Source organism: Syngnathoides biaculeatus, chromosome 15 (genome assembly GCF_019802595.1).
Source record: "Syngnathoides biaculeatus isolate LvHL_M chromosome 15, ASM1980259v1, whole genome shotgun sequence".
In the NCBI taxonomy this organism is placed as follows: Eukaryota; Metazoa; Chordata; class Actinopteri; order Syngnathiformes; family Syngnathidae; genus Syngnathoides; species Syngnathoides biaculeatus.
In genome coordinates, this window is record NC_084654.1 from 349,968 (window position 1) to 368,953 (window position 18,986).

Sequence of the window (18,986 nt, forward strand, 5' to 3'; positions counted from 1 at the left end):
GTTGGTCAAAAACTCCACAGCCATTTCTCCAAATTGCTTCCATACCTCCACCAGTATGTCATCAGGACCAACTGCCTTTCCATTTTTCATCCTTTGTAGTGTCTTTCTGACTTCCCCCTTACTCGCCTATTTCTGGAGGTGAGGTCAGTGGCAAGGCTCCAGGTGTGGATGAAAATCGTCCTGAGTTCCTAAAGGCTCTGGATGCTGTGTTGTAGGGATGTCCTTGTTGACACACCTCTGCAACATCGCTTGGACATCTGGAAAGGTACCTCTGGATTGGCAGACTGGGGTGGCGGTCCCCCTTTTTAAGAAATATGAACTGAAGGGTGTCTTCCAACTACAGGTCGATCACACTTCTTAGCCTCCCCAGTAAGGTCTATTCAGGGGTGCCAGAGAAGAGGATCAGTCAGGAAGTCAAATCCCTGATTCAGGAGGAGTAATGTGGTTTTCCTCCCACCCAAGGAACGGTGGACCAGCTCTTTACCCTCAGCAGGGTCCTCGAGGGTGCAAAAGAGTTTGCCGGACCAGTCTACATGTGTTTTGTGGATTTGGAGTAGGAGTTTGATTGTTTTTTTTTTTCAGGGAGTCCTGTGGGGGTTGTATCTTCATTGATACAGGCTGTTCAGTCCCTGTACAAACAGTATAAGAGTTTATTCTGCATTGCTGGCAGTAAGTCAGACTTGTTTCCGGTGAGCCTTGGACTCTGCCAAGGCTTCCTTTTGTCACCAATTCTGTTCCTGACTTTTATGGACATAAAGCAGGGGTCCGGTTTGTTGACCTCAGTATTGCATCTCTGCCTTTTGCATACGATGTGGTTCTGTTGGCTTCATTAGGCCATAACCTCCAACTCATTACTGGATCAGTTCACAGCACAGTGTGAAGCGGCTGGGATGAGAATCAGCACCTCTAAATCTGAGACTATGGGTCCTCAGTCAGAAAAGGGTGGAGTCTGGTTTCCAGGTCGGGGATGAAACCTTTTCCCAAGTGGAAGAGTAAAAATATCTTGGGGTATTGTTCATAAGTGAGGGAAGAATGGAACCAGAGATTGCAAGGTAGATTGGTGCAGAATCTGCAGTAATGAGGACTTTGTATCAATCTGTTGTGATGAAGAAGGATCTAAGCTGAACCGTGAAGCTCTCAATTTACTGGTGGATTAACATTCCTACCCTTACCTCTGGTCACGAGCTAAGGGTCATGAGTGAACGAAAAAGATCCCAGACACAAGCAGCCAAAATGAGTTATCTCCACAGGGTGTACAGGCTCTCCCTTAGAAATGGGGTGAGAAGCTTGGCATCCAGGACAGGTTCAGAATCGAACCACTGCTCCTCCGCATTGAGGAGGAGCCAGATGAGGTGGCTGAAGCTTCTGGTCTGGATGCCTCCCGGACACCTCCCTGGTGAGGTGTTCTGGGCATGTCCCACGGGGAGGAAACCCTGGGGATGCCCCAGGTAACGTTGGAAAGACTGCATAACTGGGCTTGCTTGGGAAAGCCTTGGGATCCCCTCGTAAGATCTGGAGGAAGTGGGAGAGGGAAGTCTGGGCTTCCCTGCTAAAGTTACAGCCCCAGTGACCCGACCTTAGATAAGCAGAAGAAAATGGGTCTATGGATATATATTCCTGTTACTGTGATATGCTTTCTTTGCACAAGTTCTATGGTGTGTGGCATTATTTGACGATAAGCATGTTGTTGTTTTCCTTTTGGCTTGTCCCTTTCGGGGTCGCCACAGCGTATCATCTCAGATGAACGCATATATATGTTTGGCACAATTTTTACACCGGATGCCCTTCCTGATGCAACACTTCTCAGGGAGTGGAGGCCCCAGTGGGATACGAACCCACAACCCCTGGTTTACCAAACCAGTGCTCTAACCACTGATCTACGCGGCCTCTTATATGACTATAAGCATACTTTTATCAATTGTGACTTGCCATGGCCAAATGGGCAACACCTTAAATCTGTCAATTTTTCTTCCTGGTGATGTAAGATCCAATCTTTTTTCCGTCCCCTTTCAATGCTGATTTTGTATAAATTTTTTCTTTTCATTTAGATGATTGTGCCCCTCTTGCTCTGCAGTAATAAAGTACATACATTAATCTGGTTTGGTACTGCTACAAAAAAGAACAAAAAAAAGGACACTGCCAGAACCAAGACAAGAGCATCCAAAACAAGAGCATCCAAAATCCTCTTGGATTCTCCACATCATGGTCACCAGCAGTTACAGCTCCTTCCCTCAGGTGGGCGCTACCGGAAAATGTAAAATAAAACTAGCAGACATTCCAACAGCTTCTCTTGCAATTAACTTGCTGAAGAGCTAACTTAAAATTTAACTGCAACATGCTGCCTGTTTTTTGTCTTGAGTTTTCTGTTACATTTCTGCTCGGTCATTTATACATTATACGTGACTCATGCACTCATTGGAGTAGTCTAACCAATGGCGGAGCATTTGCACATCTGTTGTTGACCAATACTGGCCACTCATGTGCCTGTTTAGAAGGTGCCCCACTTGCACAATCAACTGAAGTGTATCTGCAACATTTGCATAATTGACATTCTCCCAGATTATCACACTACTAGTCATTTTAAATTGCATGCAGTTCTTGGAGTCTCGGCCCCCTTTGCACAATGGTTATTGCACTAGACTATTGCTCTGTTAAGTATTCAACTGCTCTCATTGCAAGAGATCTCAGCGTCTTTTTGGACAGTTGTCAAAATAAACTTTACCATCAATCCCAGATTACTAACAACCTTTTACTGCGCGGTGACTGTTCTCGGAATTTTTATGTCTCCAATGTGTTCTCTGTGAATTGACTGTTGTCGTACTAGAGGGGCTTCAACTACCAGAGACAAATTCCTTCTGTGTTGTTGACATACTTGGCAAAATAAATATGATTCTGATTGGTCATAATGTTAAGTGAGAGAAAATCATGTCCCTACCAGTCCATTTGTGTGGTTACACATGTCCCAAAGAGGAATGAGGGCATGTGTGAGTTGGGTCCCATCCTCAGTAGGGATTTGGTTCTGACGGGTCATGACTGAAGACACAGCCCACCTGTAGAACAATCAAAATCATTCCACTGAAAGGAATTGTGACTATTTATTGAAGCTCATATAATTTATTTATTTATTATACCTTCGACATTGAACTTAAAAAGTTAGCATATCATGCAAGCCCTCCAACAATGAACTCTTCACAGACTATGATCTAAAGCACAAAACCTCAATTCCAGGGATTTTGGGATGTTGTGTAAAACAAATATGAACACAATACATTGATTTGAAAATCATTTTTAATCAATATTCAATTAAATACACTGGAAAAATTCCATTGTTAAAAAAAATAACTTTTGTTGCAAATATTCATTGATTTAGAATTTGATCCCTGCACCACGTTCAGAAAAAGATGGGACAGGAGAATGTTGTTACATCAACTTTCCTTTTAACAACACTCAATGAGCCTTTGGGAACTGAGGACATTTCAGTGATGAAGTGTTGTAGGCGGACTTTCTTGCCCTATTCATGCTTGATGTACAACTTCAATTGCTTCACTCTGTTTTTAATACTCATAAAACATTATATCGTAGAATATGTTCTGTCCCGAAATCGACATTGGCAGCATGTTGGTCATTTGGTGAATCCAAGAGCAAAATAAGACCGGAGTTTCTAGAGCATTTTCTATTTGCGCTCCAGTACTCTATCCTACCCTCCCCCCAAAAAACCGGAGTAGAAATGCTCCAATCTCAATTTAGGAGTCATTTTTACACTTTGGAATTCAGTTTAAGTATAAGTGGGCCTGGTTTACGAGCTCTTCTTCTCTCCTCACGCCTTTACTCCCGTTTTGGGGGGGGGACTGGGTAGAGCTGATCTAATATGAGATTGTTTCTTCAAATATGAGATTGTTGCTGTATGGATTCTGAAATGACCATATTATATGAAAAAACAGAAGATAATTTAATTATATGATAAATTAAAGCCTAGTCAAGCTCGAAGGGGGATTCCTCTGTCTGTGATCTGCTTCAGGATTTCTTCTTTTTTCAACAAATGAGCTTTGGAGTTTTCCCTTGCCTGGTTGTGAGGTTTATATCAGTTGATGGTCCTGATCTTTGTGAATTGTGGCCCTGTGAAGGCCTTTGATACTCTTTTTGATTGAGGACAGAACAAACTTTGCTTAACCAGGCTGGCCAAACTTCACGATAAAAAAAAAAAAAAAAAAAAACATGGAGCGACAAAAAGAATAATCACCAAATGTTATGCAAGGGAGTAATGGCAGCGACTTAACATGACAATGGACAGAGAGAGCCCTTTAAACAATGCTCTGATCCCAACACCCTTTGCAGAGGAGCTCGACATCAGCACTCTTAGAATGACTCGATCCTTACCAACAATAACTGTCCATCAATTACAGTAGAATGAAAGATACATCTATATGATGGCCTGTGTCAACCGTCACAAAGCTTTTATAGCTCAGAAAGTCTCAGGGCCAATAATAGTCTAAAAAGTGTACTCAACAAACATAATTCCATCTGTTATCAAGGGGAATGTTACAACTTTTCCCAAATAAGACAAATGAGCTAGTTGCGCCAGCATGAGTGGGAGTTCTAGGAAATCAGCCTGCTGCTGTTTACAGAGTCGTGGCTAAAAGCTAAAAAAAACAGCCATTTTAGAAGCATGGCGTGACCTTTCGTCACTGTGTAGCGTACATGAGTAAAATGGAAATGTAATTAATCTAGGAGAAATGAATAAAATGGAAGTGACACCTGATTCGACTTGAAAAAAAATTTAGTTAAGTTGCCAATTGATGTGATGTCAGTCCCAAGTGTGAAGGTTTCTAAATAAAGATTAAAAATGGTTATTTATTTCTCATGCATTTTAGACAACTACCACTTTTCATTTTCTGGACCCTTGACAGTGTTGAGTATTAATCCCAAGCATAAAGTTTCAAATTTTAAAGGAATTCTGACTTTCATAATTATCGCCATATTTTGTTTAATGTCTTTTCAGTATTTTAAAATGATTGGACAACCCCAGAACACATGAAAATATGTCGCCTTATTCTCTCCACAATCGCTCCAGCAGGAGGGACCTGCATTCGGCGAGATCCTCGGAACTGCAACTTTAAAAAAATCTAACAACATTTTTCCACCCAAATTCATAGATCTGGCCAAAGTTATAAAAAAACTAAAATATTCTGCAGTTAACCTCTCCTCGAGCTGTCACCTTATCATGGTGGAAGGGTTTGTGTGTCCCGGTCATCCTAGGAGCTAAGTTGTCTGGGGCTTCATGCCCCTGGTAGGGTCACCAGTGGCAAAAACGTCCGAGGTGAGGGACCAGACAGAGTACGACTCCAAGACCCCTATGACGAGTGCAAAAAATATATCTCAGTCTACTGTCGGTGGACACCAACAGTGAGGGATGCTGTCAAGCTGAAGGAGTCCCATCGGGCATTTTTGGCATGTGTAACTCTCGAGGCAGCTGATAGGTACCGGCTGGCCAAACGGAATGAAGCTTCAGTGGTCATTGAGGCAAAACCCAGGCGTGGGAGGAGTTCGGTGAGGCCATAGAGAACGACTTCAAGACGGCTTCGAGAAAATTCTGGTCCACCGTCCGGCGTCTCAGGAGGGGGAAGCAGTTCGCCAACACTGTGTAAAGTGGGGATGGGGCACTGATGAACTCAACTCGGGATGTGAGTCGGTGGGGAGAATACTTCGAAGACCTCAATTCCACCAACACACCTTCCGCAAGAGGAAGACGTGTTGGGTGCTCTGAGGCAGGCTCTTCATCTCTGGGGTTGAGGTCACCGAGGTGGTGAAAAAGCTCCTTGGTGGCAAGGCCCCAGGGGTGGATGAGATTCGCCTAAAGTTCCTAAAGGCTTTGGATGTTGTGGGGCTGTCCTGGTTGACACACCTCTGCAACATTGGTGTACATCAGGGACAGTGCCTCTGGACTGGTAGACTGCGGTGGTAGTCCCCCTTTTTAAGAAGGGGGACTGGAGGGTGTGCTCCAACTATAGGGGGAATCACACTCCTCAGCCTCCCTGGTAAGGACTATTCAGGGGTGCTGGAGAAGACAGTCCATCGGGATGTCGAATCTCAAATTCAGCAGGAGGGATGTGGTTTTCAACCTGGCCGTGGAACAGTGGACCAGCGCTACACCCTCTGGAAGATCCTCAAGGGTGCATGGAGTTCGCCAAACCAGTCTATATGTATTTTGTGGACTTGGAGAAGGCGTTCAACCGTGTCCCTCGGGGAGTCCTGTGGGGGGTTCGGACTGTTCGGTCCCTGTACGACCGCTGTCAGAGGTTGGTCCGCATTGCCAGCAATAAGTTTCTGGTGAGAGTTGGACTCTGCAAAGGCTGCCTTTTGTCACCGATTTTGTTCACAACTATTATGGACAAATTTCATGGCATAGCCGAGGCGCAAAGGGTGTCCGGTTTGCTCTTTGCAGATGATGTTGTTCTGTTGGCTTCATCAAGCCGTGATATCCAACGGAGTGGTTCACAGCCGAGTGTGAAGTCGCTGGGATGAGAATTAGTACTTCCAAATCTGAGACCATGATCCTCAGTCAGAAAACGTTGACGTGCCCTCTCCGGGTCGTGGATGAGATCCTGCCCCAAGTGAAGGAGTTCAAGTATCTTGAGGTCTTGTTCACGAGTGAGGGGAAAAATGGAGCGGGAGATGGATGGATGGATCGGTGCAGCGTTTGCAGTGATGCAGACTTTGTATCGGTCCATTGGGGTGAAGAGGGAACTAAGTCGAAAGGCAAAACTCTTAATTTACCAGTCAATCTACGTTCCTCCCCTCATCTATGGGCATGAGCTCTGGGTCGTGAATGAAAGAACAAGATCCCGGATACAAACGGCCGAGTTTCCTCCGCAGGGTGTCCGGGCTATCCCTTAGAGATAGGGTGAGAAGCTTGGTCACCCGGGAGGGGCTCAGTGTCGAGCAGCTGCTCCTCCGCGTTGAGAGGAGCCAGATGAGGTGGGTGGGGCATCTGATTCGGATGCCTCCCGGACGCCTCCCTTGTGAGGTGTTCCGGGCATGTATCAACGAAAGAGACCCCAGGGATGACCCAGGACATGCTATGTCTCTCGGCTGGCACTGAAGAGACAACAGGAAGCAAAAGGTGGCAGAGATGAAGATGTTCAGGTTCTTGCTTGGAGTGAGCAGGTTGGATAGGCTCATAAATGAGCTCATTAGAGGGACAGCCTAAGTTGGAGGATTTGGAGACAAAGTTCGAGAGAGACTTCGATGGTTTGGACATGTCCAGAGACAAGAGAGTGAATACAGTGAAGAAAATACGGATTTGAACACCCTGCTATAATGCAGGTTCTCCCACTTAGAAATCATGGAGGGGTCTAAAATTTTCATCGTAGGAGCATGTCCACTGTGAGATACATAATCTACAAAGAAAAATCCAGAAATCACAAAGTATGATTTTTAATGGTTTATTGGTGTGATAAAGCTGCAAATAAGCAATTGAACACCTGAGAAAAACAATGTTAATATTTGGTCCAGTTGCCTTTGTTTGCAATTACAGAGGTCAAACATTTCCTGTAGTTGTTCACCAGGTTGGCACACACTACAGGAAAGATTTTGGCCCACTCCTCCACACAGATCTTCTAAGATCAGACAGGTTTCTTGGCTGTCGCTGAGAAACATCTATTAGGTTTAGGTCTCGAGACTGGCTATGCCACACCAGAACCTTGATATGCTTCTGACAGAGCTTCTCCTTGGTTTTCCTGGCTGTGTGCTTCGGGTCATTGTCATGTTGAAAGACCCAGCCACGACCCATCTTTAATGCTGTGACTGAGGGAAAGAGGTTGTTGCCCAAAATCTCACAATACATGGCCGCGGTCATCCTCTCCTTAATGCAGTGCAGTCGTCCTGTCCCATGTGGAGAAAAACACGCCCAAAGCATGATGCTCCCACCCCAATGCTTAACAGTAGGGATGGTGTTCTTGGGATGGAACTCATCATTTGTCTTCCTCCAAACACAGTTAGTGGAATTATGAGCAAAAGTTAAATTTTGGTCTCATCTGACCACAAAACTTTCTCCCAAGACTCCTTTGTATCATCCAAATGGTCATTGGTAAACTTAAGACGGGCCTTGACATGTGCTGGTTTAAGCAGGGGAATCTTCCGTGCCATGCATGTTTTCAAACCATGATGTCTTAGTGTATTACCAATTACCATTACCTTGGAAATGGTGGTCCCAGCTCGTTTCAAGTCATTGACCAAGTCCTGTTGTGTAGTCCTGGGCTGATTCCTCACCTTTCTAAGGATCATTAAGACACCGCGAGGTGATATCTTGCATGGGGCTCCACTAGGACTGAGATTGACCATCATGTTCTTCCATTTTCTAATGATTGCTCCAACAGTGGACCTTTTTTCAGCTTGGAGAGCTCCAAAAAAGTATTTCAACATCTGAGAAAACTAATGTTAATATTTGGTACAGTAGGCTTTGTTTGCAATTACAGAGGTCAAATGTTTCCTGTAGTTGTTCACCAGGTTTGCACACAGTGCAGGAAGGATTTTGGCCCACTCCTCCACACAGATCTCTAAATCAGACAGGTTTCTGGGCTGTCGCTGAGAAACACAGAGTTTCAGCTCCCTCCAAAGATTTTCTATTGGGTTTCGGTCTGGAAACCGGATCGGCCACACCAGAACCTTGATGTGCTTCTTACGAAGCCACTCCTTGGTTTTCCTCGCTGTGTGCTTCGGGTCATTGTCATGTTGAAAGACCCATCCACGACCCATCTTCAATGCTCTGACTGCGGGAAAGAGGTTGTTCCCCAGAACAACACAATACATGGCCGCGGTCATCCTCTCCTTAATACAGTGCAGTCGTCCTGTCCCACATGCAGAAAAACACCCTCAAAGCATGATGCTACCACCCCCATGCTTCAAAGTAGGGATGGTGTTCTTGCGATGGAACTCACCATTCGTCTTCCTCCAAACACGGTTGGTGGAATTATGACCAAAAAGTTTTATTTTGGTCTCATCTGACCACAAAACTTTCTCCCATGACTCCTCTGCATCATCCAAATGTCATGTCATTATCCAAGCCACTTATCCTCACAAGGGTTGCGGGAAAGCTGGAGTCCATCCCAGCTAGCTCCGGGCGAGCTATACCCTAAACTGGTCGCCAGTTAGTCGAAGGGCAGATATCGACACCATCACTGAGGAGGAACTGATCCCACACTGCCCGCACCAAAAGCAGCCGTGTGTACCACTACACCATCAGTGACTTATCATCCAAATGGTTATTGGCAAACTTCAGACAGGCATTGACATGTGCTGGTTTCAACAGGGGAACCTTCCGTGCCATGCATGATTTCAAAGCATGATGTCTTCGTGTATTACCAACAGTTACCTTGGAAACGGTGGTCCCAGCTCTTTTCAGGTCACTGACCAAGTCCTGTTGTGTTGTCCTGGGCTGATTCGTCACCTTTCTCAGGATCATTGAGACACCACGAGGTGATATCTTGCATGGGGCTCCACTCCGACTGACATTGATCATCATGTCCTTCCATTTTCTAATGATTGCTCCAACAGTGGACCTTTTTTCACCAAGCTGGTTGGCAATTTCTGTGTAGCCCTTTCCAGCTGTGTGATACAATTTTGTCCCTGGTGTCTTTGGACAGCTCTTTGGTCTTGGACATGTTACAAGTTTGAGTCTTACTGATTGTTTGGGGTGGACAGGTGTCTTTATGCAGCTAACAACCTCACACAGGTGGAAGTGATTCAGGATAATACATGGAGAGAAGGTGGACTTTTAATGGCGGACTTACAGGTCTTTGAGGGTCAGAATTCTAGCTGATAGAAAGGTGTTCAATTACTTATTTGCAGCTGTACCACACAAATAAATTGTTAAAAAAAAAAATCATACTTTGTGATTTATGGATTCTTCCTTTTATATTATCACTCTCCCAGTGGATATGCACCTACGATAAAAAAATCAGACCCTTCAATGATTTGCAAGTGGGAGAACTTGCAATATAGCAGGGTGTTCAAGTACTTATTTTCTTCACAGTATTAGTGATGGTGGCACTGAAGAGACAACAGGAAGCAGAGCTGGAGGTGGAAGAAATGAAGATGTTGAGGTTATCACAAGGAGTGAGCAGGTTGGTTAGGATTAGAAAAGACAGCCAGACTGGGACAGCCTGGAGACAAGGTTCAAGAGAGCAGACTTCAATGGTTCGGAAATACCCAGATGCGAAAGAGTCAGTATAATTGTAGAACGGTACTGAGGATGGAGCTGCCAGTAAAAAGACTGAGAGGAAGACCAAAGAGAAGGATGTTGCGAGGGAAGACGTGAGAGCAGTTGGTGTTTGAGAGGAAGATGCAGGAGATAAGCTTAGATGGAAAAAGATGCAACGCTGTGGTGACCCCTAACGGGACAAGCCGAAAGGAAAAGAAGAACCAACCTAAAGCATCCATCTTTGGAATATGGGAGGAAACAAAAGTAACTGGCAAAAACCTACACAGGCACGGGGAGAACGTGCAAACTCCATACAGGCAGGGCTGGGATTTGAACCCTGGTTTTCAGAACTATGGGACATGTGGCAGTTGGAATCACAACTTAATTCAACCAACCTGTTTGAACCCCTGTCCCAAGTGTTACTGTGCACTATAACTCCTCATGGATTCTTTTTTTTTCATGTATCACTTGAAACTATGAAATGAAGTTGCAATATAACATACTTCTACTATCATGAAGGAGTACAAATACAGGTGAACTGGGAAAACAAGTTTAAATTCAAATTTGATTTCCTTAATATTTTTAAATAACTGGTGTAACTTCTTTTTGAATATCCAGTGGGATCCATAGCCCTGCTGCTGGGCCCAATGGTTAAGATCATCACATACCAACCATGGGGTACCCAGGTTCAAGACACCCCCCCCCACACCCTCCCAGGTGTGAACTGGCTGACAGCCAATCACAGGGCACAAAAAAACAAAGACCAATTCACACTCACAACCACACCGACAGTTGTGTTCAAAATTATAGTCTAATTTCACAAACCAGATTAATCCACATTTGTGTATTTTATTATTGCTACATGTCAAACAAGTTACCAGGTGGTGCAGTAGATTCTCAGAAAACCAACAAGACCCTGCATTCACAAACTCTTAAGGCTGTGCAATTCGGCAATTTGTTGAAACGGGTCTGTTAAAAAAATAGTCTGCAGTTGACTTTACAAACTTAAAACTATTTTGTACAACCCTTTTTGTTTCTAGGATTTACCAGTCCTTTGAATCACTAACCTAATATTTAGTTGTATGAACACAATTTTTAATAACTGCTTCACATCTGTGAGGCATGAGCCACGAATTTTAGTTCCTTTCAGTTTTCATTACATAATTAATTTACATTTCTTCATTTTGCTTCAGAAACAGCATTTTTTATGTGACCCAACAAGTTTTGGATTGGATTAAGGTCCGGGGTTTAGGCTTAGACATTAACTTTGCTGGTTTGGAACCAAGATTTTGCATGTTTACGAGTGTGTTTGGGGTCATTGTCTTGTTGAAAACACCCATTTCAAGAGCATGTCCTCTTCAGCATAAGGCAACATGACTTCTTCAAGTGTTTTGACATGCAAACCAATCCATGTTCCTTGGTATACGATAAATAAACCAAACACCATAGTAGGAGAAACGTGCCTATATCATGATGCTTCACTCTCTTCACTGTGTACTGTGGCTTGTGGGTCATCTCACAAATTGTCTGAGGCCCCTGGACCAAAAAAATAAATTTACTCTCATCAGTCCACAAAATGTTCCTCAATTTCTCTTTAGGCAAGTTAATGTTTGCTTTTTGTAACCTCTTCTGCATATCATCTTTTTCTTTTGGCTTGTCTTGATAGGGGTCGCCATAGCGTGTCATCTTTCTCCATCTATCTTGTGCATCCTCCTCTCTAACACCCACTGTCCTCATGTCCTCCCTCACAACATCCATCAACCTTTTCTTTGGTTTTCCTCTTGCTCTTTTGCCTGGCAGTTCCATCCTCAGTTACCCTTCTTCCAACATACTCACTCTCTCGCCTCTAAACATGCCCAAAACATCGAAGTCTGCTCTCTCCCACCTTGTCTCCAAAACATCCAACTTTGGCTGTCCCTGTAATGAGCTCATTTCTAATTCTATGCAACCCGTTCACACCAAGCGAGAACCTCAGCATCTTCATTTCTGCTATCTCAAGTTCTGTTTTCTCTTGTTTCTTCAGGGCCACTGTCTCTAATCCGTACATCATGGCTGGCCTCACCACTGTTTTATAAACTTTGCCCTTCATCCTGGCAGATACTCTTCTGTCACATAGAACACCAGACACCTTCCTCCAACTGTTCCACCCTGCTTGGACCCGTTTCTTCACTTCCTTACCACAAGCTCCTTTGCACTATATTGTTGACCGCAAGTATTTGAAGTCGTCCACCTTTGCTATCTCTTCTCCCTGGAGCTTCACTCTTCCTCCTCTGCCCCTTTCATTTACGCACATTCACGTTTTACTTCGGCTAATCTTCATTCCTCTCCTTTCTGGTGCGTACCTCCATCTTTCCAACTGTTCCTCCGCCTGTTCCCTGATTTCACTGCAAATCACCATATCATCTGCAAACATCATGGTCCAAGTGGAATCCAGTCTAACCTCGTCTGTCAGCCTATCCATGACTACCGCAAACAGGAAGGGGCTCAGCGCGGAATCCTGATGCAGTCCCACCTCCAACCTTAAAGTCTTCTGACACACCAACGGCACATCACACCGCTGTTCTGCTGCCCTTATGCATGTCCTGTACTATTCCAACATATTTCTCCGCCACACCAGACTTGCATATGCAGTACCACAGTTCCTCTCTTGGTACTCTGTCATATGCTTTCTGTAGGTCATCAAAGATACAATGTAGCTCCTTTTGAGCTTCTCTGTACTTTTCCACGAGCATCCTGAAGTCAAATACTGCATCTGGGGTACTCTTTCTAGGCATGAAACCATACTGTTGCTTGCAGATACTTTCTTCTGTTCTGAGTCTAGCCTCCACTAATCTTTCCCATAACTTCATTGTGTGCCTCATCATCTTTATTTCGCTGTAGTTTCCATAGTTCTGACCATCGCCTTTGTTCTGGAAAATGGGGACTTGCACACCTTTCCTCCATTCTTCTGACATCTTCCCTCCCGCTAGTATTCTATAGAATAAGTTGGTCAAAAACTCCCCAGCCACCTCACTAAATTAATAACTTCTTCTGCACATGCCTTTTTTTAACATAGGGACTTTGCGGGGGATTCTTTTAAATACAGTAGATTAGCTTCACACAGACATCTTCCCGCTGTCACAATACTTACAGGTAACTCCAGAACGTTTTTGATCATCCTTCGCCATTCTGGTTACTCTGTGATATATTTTGATGGTTATCTTGTGTTTTCGGCCACATGTCTCAGGTTTTGCTCTCCATTTTAAGGCATTAGAGATCAATTTAGCTGAACAGTCTATACTTTTTTGCACGTCTTTATAAGGTTTCCCCTCTCCAATGAAACTTTTAATCAAAGTACGCTGTTCTGAACAATGTGTTCAATGACCCATTTTTCTCAGGCTTTCAAGGAAAAATGCACGTTCAACAAGGGTTGGCTTCATCCTTAAAGGAAAATTCTGGTGGTTTGGAGTAACAATGTGTCCAATAGGTAATGTAATATGTACTCTATCTTGATAATGTGATGCTAAATCCTGTCTCATTTGATAGTGTTTTGAGAAGATTTTTATCGACTGTATGAATTTTCAGGTGCGCAGATTTTAAGTGTTATGTGTGGTTCCCAACACTTGATTAAATGGGACACCATTATGCCCAGCAATGATTTTCGGATTTATCCTCATCTGATGAAGAAATATCAGTACCTGTTTCTCGGGAAGACGGAGTAATACTTCCATACAAATTTCAACTTGTGGCTGTAAATGTTGAATATTTGGATGGTTCTTTGAGCGGAATGACGCAGAGTTTGACGAGCTCACGGCTCTGCTGCTCAGTTTTACATATATCCCAAATATTAGTTTGAACAACAACTTTCACAGGTTTTGTCCTGTTGTGGCTTCTAGTTCTCCCAGTCAGTCTGTTCCTCGTGATGTTGTTCCAACCGACTCCATGTGTATACAGATGCCACTGATTTGTCGATTGTTGCTCCCTAATGTAGCCCTACGGGGGTACAGAACAGTGAAATCTGTAGGCCAGTCCCAAGCCCGGATATATGTAGAGGGTTGCGTCATGAAAGGTAACCGGCGTAAAACTGTGGCAAATAAATATGAGCATTCGTCTAAAGAGTACCATACCGGCTCGGTCGTACCCTGGGTTAAAAACGCCAGCTCCCGGGACCGTTAAACCTCCAAGGCGTCGGTGGAAATTCAGCTATTGTGGGTCGTTGACAAAGAAGAGGAGGAAAGCGGATTCGTCAGCACAAGAAGAGGAATGCACAGAGACTACAACTGAATGTAGGGACTTTGAATGTTCGGACTTTGATAGGAAAAGCTCAAGAGTTGGTTCACATGATGATAAGGAGAAAGGTTTGTTTACGTTGCCATATTGCCAGTCAAACAAAGCATTGTTGAAAGTTAATTCCAGTGAGACGAAATGAAAATAAATGAAAATATGTTTTATAACACCCAGAGTTTTGTCCGATACCGTTAAACATTTAGGTTATCATGAACGAATGTACATGGAAAAATTAGAGACACTTGGCATAGAGGATCCATATTTAATGTGGAAGTCGATGTTTTCGGCGATAAGAAATTTGACTATTAATTCGCTTCCCTGTCTTGGACAACTTGATATGTACAAGTATCTGGTGAATAAGTCGTTGAGATTTAAACAGAAGCGTTAGAAAGCATATAAAAATCTGGACGCAAACCAATACTGCATTGCTGGATCTGTTCTCAATCAGGAATATAGCCCACATTGTGATGGAACCACTCCGATTTTTTCAAGAAAAATAATATATAAAGAAATGAACCCTGGTTTTACACAAACTTACATTCATTAACCCATTCGTGGGCAGTGTCCCGTTTTTGGGACATCATGATTTTAACGCACTCTATCCTTCAGTATATCAAAATTTTTAAGTGTTTTAATCTGATTCTGGTTTTCAGGACGATGTACTAAGAAAACACAACTACCCTCTCACGGGTAGCGTCCCATTTTTGGGGCAAGATTATACATTAGTAAAGTTATCATATAACTTAACCATAAATGAAAAATAAGTATTTCTTTGATTGTGGCCTGTTAGGAGACTTTTATCTCAATAATGCAAAAAATTGCCACCCTGCCCATGAATGGGTTAACTATGATTGAAAAAAAAAAAAACAATTAGGACAGGGAGTCGTCTCATCCGTACACGGAAGCGAATTTCTGCCACACGTTGACCTGTGTAAACCTCTCTGTGACAGGCGGTTTATTTATTTATTTATTTATTTTAAATACGCACTGTTTTCAAATGAGTCAACTTGGCGTGATAAATACTTCTTGATAATTTGAGATTTAGAAGAATAATTCCGAACAGAAATGAAATGATTGCTACACAGGCGTGTGTATTTCCTTAGGCACCATACATCCCGAATTAATTCCCGAAATACATTGATCTTTTCTCGTCTTTTTAGCTAGTATTCCAAAGAATGATCTATTTGAAGAACTGTCTCGTCTGTTGTGACAACCAACCACACAATAGGTCTCGGGCCTTGTGAAAAATCTGCTCCAGTTCAACAACTCTCACGTACTGACGAGTAGCTTTGTTTGACCGGCAATCCATCAATCTTTTCTTGTATTTTCAGCTGGTATTCTATAGAATATCTTTGAAGAACTGTCTCGTCTTTTGTGACAACTAACAGCGCAACAGGTCTTGGGCATTGTGAAACATTTGGTCCAGTTCAACGACTCCCGCACTTCCAAGCAGCTTTTTTTGACCGGCAATATGGCACCGTGAAAATGGTGATGTCACGTGCAAAATTTCTATAGTGTATCCAAGAGAGTAGGTAATAGAGGTAGTAAGGCTAGTAGTTTATGAGCAGGGTTTGAATTATTTTACCCTGGAGTATATGGGAAGAAAAATGAAGTAGGGGGTTATTTTAAAGGAAGAGGTGGCCAAGAATTTCTTGGAGGTGAAAAGACCATCAAATCAAGTGATGAGACTGAAACTCAAAATTGAGGGTGTTAAGTATAATGTGATTAGTGGCTATGCCCCACTGGTTAGATGTGACCTAATCTTTAAAGATAAATTGTGGAAGGAACTAGACGAAGTAGTCCTGAGCATCCCAGACACAGAGAGAGCTGGGATTGGTGCAGATTGCAATGGACATGTTGGTGAAGGAAACAGGGGCAATGAAGAAGTGATGGTTAAGTATGAGATCCAGAAAAGGAACTTTGAGGTACAGAGGGTGGTGGATTTTGCAAAAAGGATGGAAATGGGAGAAGTGAACAGTTTTTTTTTCAGAAAAGGCAGGAACATATAGTGACCTACAAGATCAGAGGTAAAAGGTAGATTATATTTTGTGTAGATGATATAATCTGAAGAAGATGATTGACTGTAAAGTAGTGGTAGGGGAGAGTGTAGCTCGACAACATAGGATGGTGGTGCGTATGATGACTCTGGTGGTGGGTAGGAAGATTAAGAAGTGTGGTGGAAGCTGAAAAAGGAAGAATGTTGTGCAGCCTTTCTGAAAGAGGTGAGACAGGCTCTCAATATACAGGAGGAGCTCCCGGAAGACTGGACTACGACAGTCAAGGTGTTCAGAGAGACAGGGAGGAGAGTACTTGGGGTGTCTCTTAGTAGTAAATTGGAGAAGGAGACTTGGTGGTGGAACCCCAAATTACAGGAAGTCATCCAAGGAAAGAGGTTAGTGAACAAGTGGGTCCATGAGAGGGACTGAGGAGATGCGAAAGGAATACATTGAGATGTAACATAGGGCGAAGGTAGAGGTGGCGAAGGCTAAACAAGAGGCATATGATTGAGATTGGACACGAAAGAAGGTGAAAATGATCTTTACAGGTTGGCCAGACAAAGGAATAGAAATGGGAAGGATGTGAAGCAGATAAGGGTGAGAAGGATAGAAATGGAACTGTGTTGACTGGTGCCAGTAGTGTGCTAAATATATGGAAAGAATACTTAGAGAAGTTGATGAATGAAGAAAATGAGAGAGAAGGAAGAGTATAAGAGGCAAATGTGAAGGACCAGGAAGTGGCAATTATTCATAAGGAGGAAGTTAGGCACGAAAGAGGACAAAAAATGGAAAGGCAGTTGGTCCTGATGACATAGTGGTGGAGGTATGGATTTAATTTGGGGAGGTGGCTGTGGAGTTTTTGAGCAACTAATTCAACAGAACACAAGCGGGTGACAGGATACCAAAGAGAAGAATGATGGATGTTGTGAGGGAAGACATGAGGGAAGTTCGTATTAGAGAGGAAGCTGTAGGAGATAGGCTTGGATAGAAAAAAGTGACACGCTTTGGCGACACCTAATGGGACAAGCCAAAAGAAGAAGAAGAAGGCAACCAGGTGAGAGGATGCCTGAAGAATGGAGGAAAAGTGTGCTAGTTTTCCTTTTTTAAGAACACCCTGAATTTCTTGTCAGTCATTCACAGGGGGACATGGAAACAACCAACCATTCGCACTCACAATCACACCCAAGAGCAATGTAGAATCTGCAATTAAGGCATTTTTTGTGCCCGGACAAAGGCACACAGAGAATATGGAAACTCCATAGAGACGGAGCTGAGATTTGAACCTCAGTCCTCAGAACTGTTAGGCAGATGCTCTAACCAGTCATCCACACTGCCATAAAGTATTTTAAATCAATTTGGAAAAAAATTCAAAACTAAGCATCAACAACACAAAAAATAAGTGATTAGTTTACTTTACTGCTTACACACTCACCTATAGTCATCAAATGTGAAGCGGTCCTTCAATGGAAGAACACCGGCAGCAGGATGAGTCTGAAAATGGTGGCAAAAGATGGTTAGGTGGGAAAAGGGGGGCGGGGGGGAGCATTGTTTGTAAATATATAAGTAACTTATAGACCATCCATAGATCCACATATAGTCAAGAAGCCGCATATTCATCAGACTCAAATGTTTAATGAAAACATAATGAATATGTCACAAAAATATTAATAAAGTTGAATATTGGGAGGAGGGGACTCAGGCCTCATGTGAAAAAGTAATTGGTCACTCATCTGAGTAACCGTTGGCAGCTATTATGAAAATCATGCGGTTGCGATAACTGGTGATGAGTCTTTTGTATCATTGTGGTTGATTTATTTATTTATTTATTTATTTTTCCAAAAGCTGTCTTTGAGTCTGCTTGGCCGTGTTTTGTGGGGCCTGTAACGCATGCCAGTAGGCAGCAGGTTAAACAGGTGGTGACCAGGATAGGAAGAGTCCTTAATAATGTTAGTAGCTTCTCATGTGATAGCAGGAGTTGGCAATGTCCTCTCAAGAGGGCAGAGAGCAACCAGTGATCTGGGCACTGTTGACCACGCTGTGCACAGCTTTCCTGTCCGCTGTTGTACCTCCAGCATACCACACTGTGATGTAATATGTGAGGATGCTCTCCACGGTGGTTCAATAGAAAGCCAGCAGCATCTTAGCTTCCAGACTGTTCTTCCTGAGCACTCTCAGTTAGTGGAGTAGCTCCTGGGCCTTTTTCACCCCCGCTGTGGTATTTACAGTCCAGGTGAGTTTATCTGCGATGTAGACTTCCAGAAATCTGATGGAGTAGACCCTCTTCATACACTCCCCATTGATGAACAGTGGGACCCGGTCCAAACTGCACTTTCGAAAATCCAGGATGATTTCCTTTGTCTTTGTGGTCTTCAGTGTGAGGTTTCTTGCTGGACACCACTTTGAGAGATTTACAATGTCATCTCTGTTGGCAGATTAATCTCCTTTTGAGATGACCTCGATCATCAGTAAACTTGATAACAGAGTTGCTGGGAAGGGCTGGTAAGCAGTCATATGTATACAGAGGA

The 18,986-nt window shown here is 43.4% G+C and overlaps 1 protein-coding gene across 6 annotated transcripts in view; it reads right to left on the bottom strand.

The window, feature by feature from the left end:
- setd3 (SET domain containing 3, actin histidine methyltransferase) overlaps nt 1–18,986 on the bottom strand; it is a 135,294-nt gene that overhangs the window by 52,317 nt on the left and 63,991 nt on the right. For all 6 annotated transcript variants that reach the window (XM_061842766.1, XM_061842765.1, XM_061842769.1 and 3 more), the window contains 2 exons: nt 17,894–17,952; nt 2,936–3,050 (listed from right to left, as the gene is read on the bottom strand). In XM_061842766.1, the coding sequence (XP_061698750.1) occupies nt 2,936–3,050; nt 17,894–17,952 (174 nt within the window). The remainder of the gene's footprint in view (nt 1–2,935; nt 3,051–17,893; nt 17,953–18,986) is intronic.